This window comes from Meleagris gallopavo, chromosome 20 (genome assembly GCF_000146605.3).
Source record: "Meleagris gallopavo isolate NT-WF06-2002-E0010 breed Aviagen turkey brand Nicholas breeding stock chromosome 20, Turkey_5.1, whole genome shotgun sequence".
Classification (NCBI taxonomy): domain Eukaryota; kingdom Metazoa; phylum Chordata; class Aves; order Galliformes; family Phasianidae; genus Meleagris; species Meleagris gallopavo.
In genome coordinates, this window is record NC_015030.2 from 7,349,995 (window position 1) to 7,360,272 (window position 10,278).

At 55.3% G+C, this 10,278-nt stretch overlaps 4 protein-coding genes across 5 annotated transcripts in view; 2 read left to right on the top strand and 2 right to left on the bottom strand.

Annotated features, from left to right (window-relative positions):
* The window catches only part of COG1 (component of oligomeric golgi complex 1), a 9,322-nt gene extending 9,124 nt beyond the window's left edge, over positions 1-198 (bottom strand). The window contains exon 1 of the mRNA XM_010721507.2: positions 76-198. Coding sequence (XP_010719809.1) covers positions 76-198 — 123 coding nt within the window. The remainder of the gene's footprint in view (positions 1-75) is intronic.
* On the top strand, positions 72-1,887 carry CDC42EP4 (CDC42 effector protein 4). 2 transcript variants are annotated; one of them, XM_010721481.3, is made up of 2 exons: positions 72-379; positions 539-1,887. In XM_010721481.3, exons 1-2 carry the CDS (start codon positions 197-199, stop codon positions 1,103-1,105), a joined length of 750 nt encoding a protein of 249 aa, XP_010719783.1. In that variant the 5' UTR covers positions 72-196; the 3' UTR covers positions 1,106-1,887. The 2 variants fall into 2 exon arrangements, with proteins under 2 accessions (XP_010719783.1, XP_003211559.1); XM_003211511.4 differs by having other exon boundaries at positions 72-1,887.
* Positions 1,888-3,435: 1,548 nt separating this feature from the next.
* On the top strand, positions 3,436-6,877 carry LOC109370567. Its single transcript, XM_019621723.2, has 6 exons — positions 3,436-4,167; positions 4,417-4,467; positions 5,146-5,241; positions 5,712-5,754; positions 5,881-6,073; positions 6,502-6,877. Exons 1-6 carry the CDS (start codon positions 4,081-4,083, stop codon positions 6,563-6,565), a joined length of 534 nt encoding a protein of 177 aa, XP_019477268.1. The 5' UTR covers positions 3,436-4,080; the 3' UTR covers positions 6,566-6,877.
* A 96-nt stretch (positions 6,878-6,973) lies between these two features.
* Positions 6,974-10,272, bottom strand: C20H17orf80 (chromosome 20 C17orf80 homolog). The gene is made up of 4 exons (XM_003211512.3): positions 9,264-10,272; positions 8,731-8,838; positions 8,404-8,520; positions 6,974-7,875 (listed from the first exon to the last, which is right to left on the bottom strand). The coding sequence occupies exons 1-4, from the start codon at positions 10,270-10,272 to the stop codon at positions 7,847-7,849; spliced, it is 1,263 nt and encodes a 420-aa protein (XP_003211560.2). The 3' UTR covers positions 6,974-7,846.
* Between the last annotated feature and the right edge of the window lie 6 nt (positions 10,273-10,278).

Sequence of the window (10,278 nt, forward strand, 5' to 3'; positions counted from 1 at the left end):
GGTGGGGGTGGGTTGGGGGCTTAGAGGTCTTTTCAATCTTAATGATTCTATGATTCCATGGTGTCTTCGCCTGACTGTGTCCCTCTCCTGTCCCCTAGCAGTGACCCACTGGTGATGCCGGGTGCGACCCTGTGCGTGGAGCAGCAGCCGTGAGCAGCAGCCGTGCCCGCTGGCCGTGCTGCCCACCACCAGCACCATGCCCATCCTCAAGCAGCTCGTCTCCAACTCGGCGCACTCCAAGCGGCGCTCGCGGGCCGACCTGACGGCGGAGATGATCAGCGCACCGCTGGGGGACTTCCGGCACACCATGCACGTGGGCCGGGCCGGGGATGCGTTCGGGGACACCTCGTTCCTCACCAGCAAAGCCGGCGAGCCGGAGGTAGGTGAGGAATCGGGGGCCTCCAAGCCGGGGCTGCTGTCCCGCCGCTTCCGCAGCAGCAAGCGCTCGCAGTCGGTGACGCGCGGTGACCGGCGGGACATGCTGGGCTCGCTGCGCGACTCGGCGCTCTTCGTGAAGAATGCCGTCTCCTTGCCGCAGCTCAATGAGAAGGAGGTGGACAGGAGCGCGGGGCAGCTGCCCAAGAGCCTCTCCTCCAGTCCCGTCAAGAAGATGCCGGAGGAGATGAGCCCCGAAGAGCAGCAGCGTCTCAACGGAGCGGCCGCCGGGCCGCTGAGCCCCGGTCTGGACGAGCGCGACTTCGGGGACATCACGGAGCTGCCCGTTGTGGTGGCCAAGAGCGGGGCTGGCATGAAACACGCCGAGTCCATCATGTCCTTCCACATCGACTTGGGGCCCTCCATGCTCGGCGATGTGCTGAGCATCATGGATAAGGAGCAGTGGGAGCAGGATGAAGACCTCGAGGCGGAGGAGAGCCGTGAGGAGGGGGATGTTGCTGTACCCGGTTCTCCAGTGGCCGCGCAGAGCCAGAGTCCATCCCGCAGCGCCGACGGCCCCAGGGACAGCAGTGCGGCATCCGGCTGTGCCTCAGGGCCGGGGGAGCGCAGCCCCCTCCCAGTGGGGGCACAGAGCCAGCGGGGCCCTCCGAAGCGCCCTGACAAGGAGTTCTCCTTCGCCGATGAAGATGATGATGAGATCAGGGTATAGGGCGGGCGGTGAGCTGAGGGGACTGGTTCTCATTTGTGATTGCTTGGACACAGGGATGGGTGACCCAGTGCTGGGGCTGGCAGCACCAGGAACGCTTTGCTCCTCTCCCTCCCGGAGTGCCGGTGCCATCCCATGGTGATAGGATAGTGCTGCCCTGGGAAAGCTCCAGCGCATCCCTGGACAAGGAACAGACTCAATCTTGGTTCTTTCTGTTGGACTTTGGATGCTAGTGCTCTTTTTTTTCTTTTCTTTTTTTCCCCTGCCCACGTAAAGCATTATAGAATCAAACAAGATGAGGCTTTGACGTTTTAGTCCCTCTAGTAATATATATATTTTTTTCCACCATAAGGTTTTTACTGCTCTCTGATTTGTACTTAACTTTCTTTACTCTTGCTTTTGTTTTTTTTTTAACGGAGGGGACATTTCCCATGAGGAAGGACTCGAACTCAGAGCCCTGGGACAGCTGGCAGCTCTGGGTTTCTTAGGGACTTTCTGCAGTCTGAGAGCCTCTGCCTTTGTGCTGCAGTGGGGACTTGCTCCTCACACTTCAGATGGATGCTCCATCCCAGCAGTGACACACTCCATATGGCCCTGACACTAATTGTGCTGAGGACACCAATAGGACCGTGGGTCTGTGCCTGGGGATGAATGCCTGGGACCCCCCAGTCCAGCATGCTGGTGGCTGCTGCTGTGGGGCTGTGCTGGTGCAGGCAGGTGGAAGAAAAAGGTTTTATACCATGTATGTAAAAATGTGAAGAATAAAGGAAATGCTAGTGACAGCAGTGGCTTGAGTTCCTATAGGGTGAGATGTGGGTGGCTGCCTTCTTCTACACCAGGTCCCGTGTGGGGATGGGGTTTCTCCGTGCTGCTTCCAGACCCCATGCTGTTGCCTCCTCCCAGGCCCTGTGGCTGCTCCCCGGCTCAGTGTGAGGCTGTGCCAACCTGGCTGCGTGTTGGCACCTGTGGCTGTGCTCTATCTGCCCATCAGAGCGGGGCTGCCTGCCGTGGGGGAAGCGGGTGAGCTCCTGCTGGCCGGATCTGGCTCTGGGCTGTGCCCTTCCGGCCAGCCCGGCTCATGCCAAGGGGTGACCATGCCAAGTGGCCTCTCCTCCTGCAGCCTGCTTCCTTCAGCCAGGGAGAAGGGGAAGGTGGAAGGGCAGGACTGGCTGTCCCCAGTCCCAAGGGCTGGGGGTGCCCTGCTGTGAGCCCTGGGGTGAGCGGATGGTGGGGCCGTGTCCAGCACAGCAGGTATGCCTACCCTACAGCAGGATTTCTGCTGCTCCCTGCCTGGCGATGGGACGGGATAAGATGGGGGGGAGCGGTCCAGGAGCACTTCCTCATCCTCAAGCAGATGGCTCTGCAGGGCTGAACCAGGAGGGAAGGATTTGGCTGTTTTATTATTTTCCAGGCCTGGGAGGGTCTGGGCTGGGTGCCCACCACCCTGCACAAGAGGTTGGGAGGGTGATGCTGCTGGGATCAGGCGCTGAGCTGCAGTGGGGACACAATGGGGTCCTGTGCCGACACAATGCCCCGCGGTGTGGGACATTGGACTATTGTTCAGGATGGGAGAACAACAGCAGCTGCAGCTGGCAGCCGGGCCAGCGGCTGCTCTGAGCTCACCGGGATGCCTCTACCCTGCTCCCACCCTGCTCCATTGGGTTGGGATTGCTGCACTGGGCTCTGAGCATCCTCCCTAAACCGATGGTGCTAGTCTCTGTGTCCTGAGAGGTCGTCAGGCTCTTCCTGTCCCTTATTGTTGCCCTGATGTGAAGCAGCACGTTGAGAAGGTCTCTGGGGTTTTGCACCCCTTCCTGGAGGGTACTGTGGGGATGGAGAGCCCCAGGGCAGGTGCTCAGCAGTCCTGGCTCTGTCACAAAGCCATTCCCATTGCTGTGACGCCTGTCGGCTCCAGCCTCTGCTCGGCAGCACCGCACTGCTGCGAGCCGACGGGGCAGAAAGCACAGCAGCTCAGTGAGTGCAAGTGGGACACAGCTCTGCTCACCTGGATGGGACAACAGCCCCAGTGCAGGGCCAGCACTGCGGGGTTAGGGCTAATGGGGAGCAACGTTGTGATGCCAGTGAGCGTCAGGCCAGTGCGGGATGTGACATTGCATGGGATGCCATCGGGACAACTACTGGGTGCTGGTGGGTGCACGGTGCAAGGCTGCAGCCCCGCTGGCGGCGCTCAGCAGGCGGGCAGCACTGCTCCAGTGCATTTATAGCTAGTGACAGAATGGGAGCAGGTCTCCATCCCTGATGTGTCAGGCCATGTCACTCCGGGCACGTGATGGGGATGTGCGTGGCTGCAGGAACTGCATGATGGAAGAGGGACAGGGGTCTGCTTGGAGTGGCCCTGGGAGGCAGTGTGACACCAGGGTTGTCTCTCACTCATGCTACTGCAGCCTTGCACATGTACAAGCCCACAGCCTGGCAGTGAGGCCAAAGGGGCTTCTCATGGGGTGCAAGGAGTGAGCTGGCTGTCCCCACTGTGAGCCTGGAGATGTGGCACTGCAAAGTGGGACTGGGGATGGTGCAGCTCTGCATCACCAGCAGTGTTCAAAGCATTACAAGACGCAACAAAAGGTTCCATCCCTTGCTATCTGGGTATTTAATTACAGCATGAAGACCACATTCAGCTCTGATGTCAGGTCTCCCTGCTGAGCGTACAGCCTGGGGTGAGAGTCAGCTTCTGCAGACCCCACTGTGGGTCAGGGCCACTGCCAGCTGCTCTCCCAGCACCGGCAGAGAGGAAACATATGCTGATGCAAGGAAGCATCACCAGGGTTGGGGGACCTTGGCTGGGCTCCCCGCAGCTGGGCTGAGGCACCAGGCAATCATGGCTGCAAATTGAGAGCAGATGTGGGTAGCTTCTCCCCCTAAATGGAGGGCACTGGGTGTCTGCTTCAGCTGGGCTTGCTTTGGGGGCAGGAAGAGGAGGTTTCTGAGTGCCTCTGGGAATTAGTGACTACAGAGTGATGGAGGAGCTGGTGTGGAGAGGATCAGGTTTGATGCAGAGGCTGACACAGAGCAGCAGCAAGGAGCCCAGCTCCTGTCCTTCCCAGGTTAAGACAGAAAGTTGAGGGTCCTGTGGCGTCCGTGGAGAGCAGCAGAGTTGCAGAATGTGCTGGGGTTCTCCCTGCTTTGCTGCAGCTGATGTATTATTTCTGCTGGGCTGGCCTCAGGCATTGCTTCCCTTGAGGATGCATCCAGTGCAGCTCTGTGGGAAGAGTTATGGGCTCATCCCCTTGGGGAATGGTGGTCTTGGCACTAGGGCTGTGGGTTAAGCTCCTTCTCCTCTGATCTCCCTGCAGAGCTGGGGTTGGCTGTCTGCAAGTTCTTCACCTGAGGGCTTTGCATCAGAGGTGAGTGCTGTGAAGGGTTCAGGATGGGTGGAACCAGTGCTATTTTGCAGTTCCTTGGGGGCATCAGGGAGCAGGATAGGGCCTCTCTCTGCTCTGTCACCACACCATGACCATAGTGGGCTTCTCCACATCTGTGTGTCCTGCAAGATGCGGGTTTGGAGCACAGAAGGTTGACTACTCAGAGCCTATCATTTCTCCCCAGTACCACATTCCTCTGGACCAGAGCTGTGCAATAGCACAGAGGGGAGGGTCTGAATGCCCCGAAGTGAACATACGGGGTACTCAGGCACTGCCTGTATGAGCTGGGTGCGTTCTGGGGGTGATCCTACACAATGGAATGAGGTGGGTGGTGGTCTGCAAGCACTGCTTTTATGGAGCAGTGGCTGTGACTTCCTACACAAGCCCAACATGACTGCGATCCCCAAGCGCTGCTCCCACTCCAAACTCGGTAAGAGCAGAATGAGGACCCTGCAGCCTGTCCCACCAAAGCCCCCCGTGTCCTCCGGGTCTGGCCTCAAGCAATCGCCTGATGCCACCTCCTGTCTGCGGGAAGAAATGCCACCAGTGTCTGCCCGAGGCTGCATGCCCCTGGGCACCTGTTTATTCCATATTTCTGCTGTTTGGCTTGGGTGAGTGCTGTCCCAGCCTTCACCCCCTCCCCTCCCCCCAGTCCCACAGGTGAGTGCAGCAGTGAGAACTGTCCCTTCCCATATGTTGATGCCACAGTTGGCACCACGGACTGTCCCTGGTATGACCGAGGCTTCTGCAGGCATGGTGAGTGACCAGATAGTGGGACAGTGCTCACCACCTGCTGGTAATGGGGGGGGGGGAGGGGTCTGCTCCCTTCTGCTGGCCCCAGATCCTGCAAGGTGATGGAGCCAGAGAAGGGTGAGCTTTGGGGGCTGTGTGGGAGTGCTACTTGGTGCCTGGCAGAGATCCGGGCTCAGCGCTGTGTCCCTGCTAACAGGGAGCTCTTCTGTGCGTGGCAGGTCCCCTGTGCAGGTACAAGCACACACACAGGGTGATGTGTGCCAACTACCTTGTTGGTTTCTGCCCTGCTGGACCTAAATGCAAATTTATGCAGTAAGTATGGGGTGAGATAGAGGGGAGCTTGGCGTGCAGCCAGATAGGGCTGGCTGGGGGATGTGAATCCTGGGGACAGCGTTGGATGGCTGTGAGCCCCATGAGGGGGTACTGCTTGCTGTGTCCTGGGGGGTAACTCTTGTCCTCGTGTCCCTTTGCAGTCTCAAGGCCGGGTTGATGATGCACAGCACAGATCCAGCAAAGGTGATACAGGGGAGGTCCCCACACTGATCCATCTCAAACTGACGTGTTCTTGCTCTGTGCCCCTGCCCCAGTGCTCCTGTAGGAGCTGGGGGCTGCTGAATCTGACTGCCCCATGTCCCCACCAAGGAGCAGAGTGTCCTCAGAAGATAGGCATGGCTAGGACATGCTGCCGGGGGGAGAGTGGATGCAAAGATGTGTCACCTGCAGAGCCCCTACTGCTCATTACCAGCACCACCCAGTCCCTGGCAGTGCAGCCCAGGAACCCCAGCAACGGTTCCATCATCTTACAGTGCCCACCAAACCAGGCATCTGCTTCAAGGTGGGTGATGTTGGAGTTGGGAGGTTTGAGAACAATGATCTCACCTTGGAGGAGTGGGAGAGAGGGACAGCACGAGCTGTGGGGGGGCTCTCTGAAAGTGGGTTTTGTGAATCTAGCATGCCTGGGGCTGACGGACCGCAGCCCCTAGAAGATGAGGTAAGGAGTGAAAGTGATAACACGGAGACTTCTTTGATTGTAAACACTTGGCACGCAGTAGAATAGCTGTGGCAAGCAGTCTTGGAGGCAGGGGGTTGTTGTAGTAATAAGCCTTAGGCTGTTTCTTATAGGCACAAGCTGTGTCAGATGAGGTATAGCTCCATTAGTCCACTCACTTGGAAATGATGGGACAAGAACACGTGGTAAAACAGCACAGGGTTGATCTATCACAAAATTGATGCCTGCCTCTCTCTGTTCCTTCCCCGGAGCAGACAGAAAGGTCACTATGTTGGCAAGTGTGGGAAGAATCAAATGGAAATCCTGCTGAGGAAATGAGCGTTCTCACAGGGAAAGCAGAAGGAAGACACAGGGAGATGTACAACATGATGGAGCCAGACAGGCCACTAGGACAGCTGCTGGACTAGAAAAGCCTGTTGGCTATGCTCAGCACTTGCTCTTACAGCTATGTGCCTGAGCAGCAAAAGAGAAATCGCATCTTCCTTAATGGAATTCAATATTCCCACAGCAGTCACTGCCTCCGTCCCCTCCTGCACAGCTGGAATGTGGCTACGCTTGGACTGGTGCAGCAGGGAGATGGCACTAGGAGATTACCAGCCCACAAATCTGAAGCTAAGGGTGGAAATGGCTTGTGCCTGAGTCAAAGGAAAGTGGGGGTGTGCTGGTCACGTCGGAAGTAGGCAAGAAATCACCATGTTTAAGAATGCACAGGACCAAACAGGAAAGAAAAATTCACAAGGATTTTATTGCTGGTGAGAAGGGAGTTCTTTGTGAAACACCTCTGACACAGTTCTCCTGCACCCCACTTAGAATAAAGAGTTTTGGTTGTGTTTTCTTTTTTTTTTGGCCTCCTTTTGTGCCTGTAACATGACCAACCCTTTTCCAGACACGTTTGAGGATGGCAGGCTACAACTAGCACTCTCATAACTGTCCTCATTTGTCTGATGTCGGTTTGCCCTTTGGGCACAACAGCTAATCCAATGGATTTTCTTCCTCCAGAAATAGGGCACTGTGTTCTCAGTGCTGCTGCTTTAAAACCTCCACAAAGATCCTTCCTGTAGCTGTCTCAGAGCCCAGGTAGACTCATAGGCAGTGTTTAAGGGAAGCAGGCACCCCTTTGTAGAAGGGCTCTGCAGGGATCACTCTCCTTTCACAAGTTAACTACAAACATAATCTTGCTTATTGTGGCAAGAAGAAAGTAGAAGGTGCCCAGTGCTAGGTACAGCTCTGATAACTTAAGGCAATGGTTATTCTGGTTATTTATTAACCCCTCTCTGCAATGATCTACCACATATTTTGCCAAATACCACAGGAAATCTACTGCATGCAGACCTATGAGGAGCTGCCTTAACATCTTCTTGTCTTTCAGTACTGAACGCTGAGCCACAGAGCAGTGACTGCAGGCTGTCAGCAATACCCCTCTATCTGCAGGAGGGTAGCTGAAAAGCATTCTCCCAGTATCAACAGCTTAAGAGCCTGTCTCTGACAGGAAATGGGCCTCTGCTGTTTCACTGAGGATTCAAACCCTGTTGGTCCCAGGAGCTTGTGCTGACTCTGTCAAACATTTACCAGTCTTTCCTGGGTGTTGTTGCAGCTTCTTCAGTGGTACTTACGCCAGCGATAGCACTCTAGCAAAAAAGGGTTGGGGAAATAAAAAAAATAAAATAAAATAAAAGTTAGCACAGCCTTGTGCTCAGGGACTGTATGACAAGAGTACTTTCCCCAGCAGTGACGAGCAGGAGTCTGACTACAGCCTTCATTGTTTATCTACTATAAAGCTGCACATGGGAGCAAGTCCTGGTGGAGAAACTACAGACACCAGTTAATCCTTTGTGTCATTTATGAGTAAATCCAGGGAATGAGCTGGAATACCTCAAGCCATACACAGAGCAAAGGGAGAAGAGTGCTCCTGACTGTTCCTGGCTGTAGCTAGAGAGAAGCTGCAATCTGATGACTGTTACCACCACTTTTACTAAATTCCTCTGCTTTCCTAAGCCAAATCAGAATGCTGTTCCTTGAGCTCTGATATTAGTTTTACTGATAAAGTATTTAAATTACTTCTGAGCCTAAAATAACGTGACTATTAAATAATCATAGCAGCTTTTGCAAAACGGGGATTACCTCAAATAAGACAGATACCAAGAAGGAAATCTTACTGATATGCTGATAGTTCCAGCTGTAGCTGAGGACACAGTACCCAGCGAGGAGCATGGAGATTCCAGCTGCTCCGCCCCTCTTCACGTTGATGTATTTGTTGTAATAACTGCTCCAAACTGTTGGAATAGAAACACAAGGGTCAAACCGTATACTGGTCAGATGGAATTGATTGATTGGTTTTCATGTGCTTTTCTAAGCTAAAAGGTTGGGTCTCTTGATTTACTTTTTTACAGAGACCTAGATTGGCCCCTTGGACCAGGCTGCAGCAGCACATTATCAGGTAAAGTGGGATGTTTCTGCCACAAGAGCTAGAAACTTAGCCTCACCTTTCTGCACGCCTGCAAGCAGCCCCCGGGGAGAAAAGTCACAGGTGGTGAGCCACATGGGCAGCTCCCCCAGCCTTACATCCATCAGGTGCCTTTCTGAGAGAGGACCTGCAAAATGAGAAGTTAGAATGGTCAAAGGGAGGAAACTGAGGCCAATACATGTTGTGCTTGCGCTTCCTGCAATGAGCGGTGAGCATGGACCCGGTAACTTGTGTATCTGCAAGTGTCTTGACCTTGAGATTGCTCAGAAAGGAAGAGCGAATTGTCCCTTCCAAAAAGTGAGCTGGCTCTACTGGCTCTGGTGTGCAAGTCAAACCTAAAAACACAAACCCTTGGTTTTCCAGGGTGAGAAAGTTGGATAGGTAATGTCCTTAGACTTAGACCTGTTCAGATCTGATCCAGAACACTTGCTGAAAACTCAGCAACATCCTCAGCAGCTCAGGATTTCCTACCTCTCCTCTTCCATTCACGTTTTGCAGTTCAGCCTGTCAGTACAGCAGATCTCAGCAGCAGACTTTTGTTTCTAACATTACCTTGCTGTCCTTCTGAGATATTGCCCTTTGGTGTCTTCATTGTGATCCCCACATCGTCCTGAATAGACTTCCCAGGAAACATGCTCAGACTGTGGTAATTAGAATGTAAGTCTGGAAACCACTCCAAACCCATGGCACCTGACTGTGTGCTTCTGCCAGAGGCCTGGGGGAGACAGATGGGTTGCCTTTTGGAGGTGTAGAGCAAGGACTGGTCCAAAGCCAGCCTGCTGTCCCTCCCTGCATTCAGGATGGGCTCAGAAACGACAGCCATCTGCTTCTTGTTCACACTGAGCATTTGTATGCCAGTTAGGTAATTTTTGGATGTCCCTTCCTTGTGACCTATCCAATCCTCTCTCGCTGACAGATGGAGGTTCTGGGCGTGTGAAACAGAAAGAGGGGCTTTGTATTCCGCAGCAGCTTCCACGTACGCTTGCTTCTCTTCTGTCAGGGTTTTGCCTGTTCTCTCCTGCTGAGCGAGGTCAGAGGGGCTCCTTCTGCTGTCAGCTTCAGGGTGACCGTGCAGCCCACGTGTTTTAACCGCATTTCCTCCCTTTGAGCCGGGAGCTCTTTGGCCAGGCACCTCCACGTGCGCTGCTTTCGGGGCATTTCTTCCCTCGGGCTCGGCTGATCGCAGCACTTTAGGGCCATCCCCGCACCGCCCCCCAGGGCCGCTCCTTTCCCTCACCACCTTGACGCGGTGATTTTCGATCACTATTTTCACCCCGTCCCGAAGTTTCTCCGGGACTCCCGCCACCTCCTCGGGCAGCAGGTCGAGGGACTGCGCCACATCGCGGGCCTCGGCCTCCACCAGCGCCTGGGCCTCCACCCGAGGCTGGGCAGCGGCCTGCGGCTTCCTCCTCTTCCTCAGGGCCGCCTCCTCCTCCCGCCTCCTGTCTCCGCCCGCTTCCAGGCCGGGCGCGGCCTTGCAGTGCGGGAGATGAGCGCGGAGCCGCTTGAAGGGCCGCCCGCAGTGCGGGCAGCGCTCCGTGCCCGGCGGGGCCTCGGCCATGGTGCG

Excerpts from the sequence above, each read along its gene's own strand:
- C20H17orf80 (XM_003211512.3), bottom strand. The coding sequence starts at position 10,272 with ATGGCCGAGGCCCCGCCGGGCACGGAGCGCTGCCCGCACTGCGGGCGG. Across the intron at positions 8,839-9,263 it reads TATCTCAGAAGGACAGCAAG|GTCCTCTCTCAGAAAGGCAC; the intron begins GTAATGTTAGAA and ends CTCATTTTGCAG. Across the intron at positions 8,521-8,730 it reads GCTTGCAGGCGTGCAGAAAG|TTTGGAGCAGTTATTACAAC; the intron begins GTGAGGCTAAGT and ends CTATTCCAACAG.
- LOC109370567 (XM_019621723.2), top strand. The coding sequence starts at position 4,081 with ATGGAGGAGCTGGTGTGGAGAGGATCAGGTTTGATGCAGAGGCTGACA. Across the intron at positions 4,468-5,145 it reads CTGAGGGCTTTGCATCAGAG|GTGAGTGCAGCAGTGAGAAC; the intron begins GTGAGTGCTGTG and ends CCAGTCCCACAG. Across the intron at positions 5,242-5,711 it reads CCGAGGCTTCTGCAGGCATG|TCTCAAGGCCGGGTTGATGA; the intron begins GTGAGTGACCAG and ends GTCCCTTTGCAG.
- CDC42EP4 (XM_003211511.4), top strand. The coding sequence starts at position 197 with ATGCCCATCCTCAAGCAGCTCGTCTCCAACTCGGCGCACTCCAAGCGG.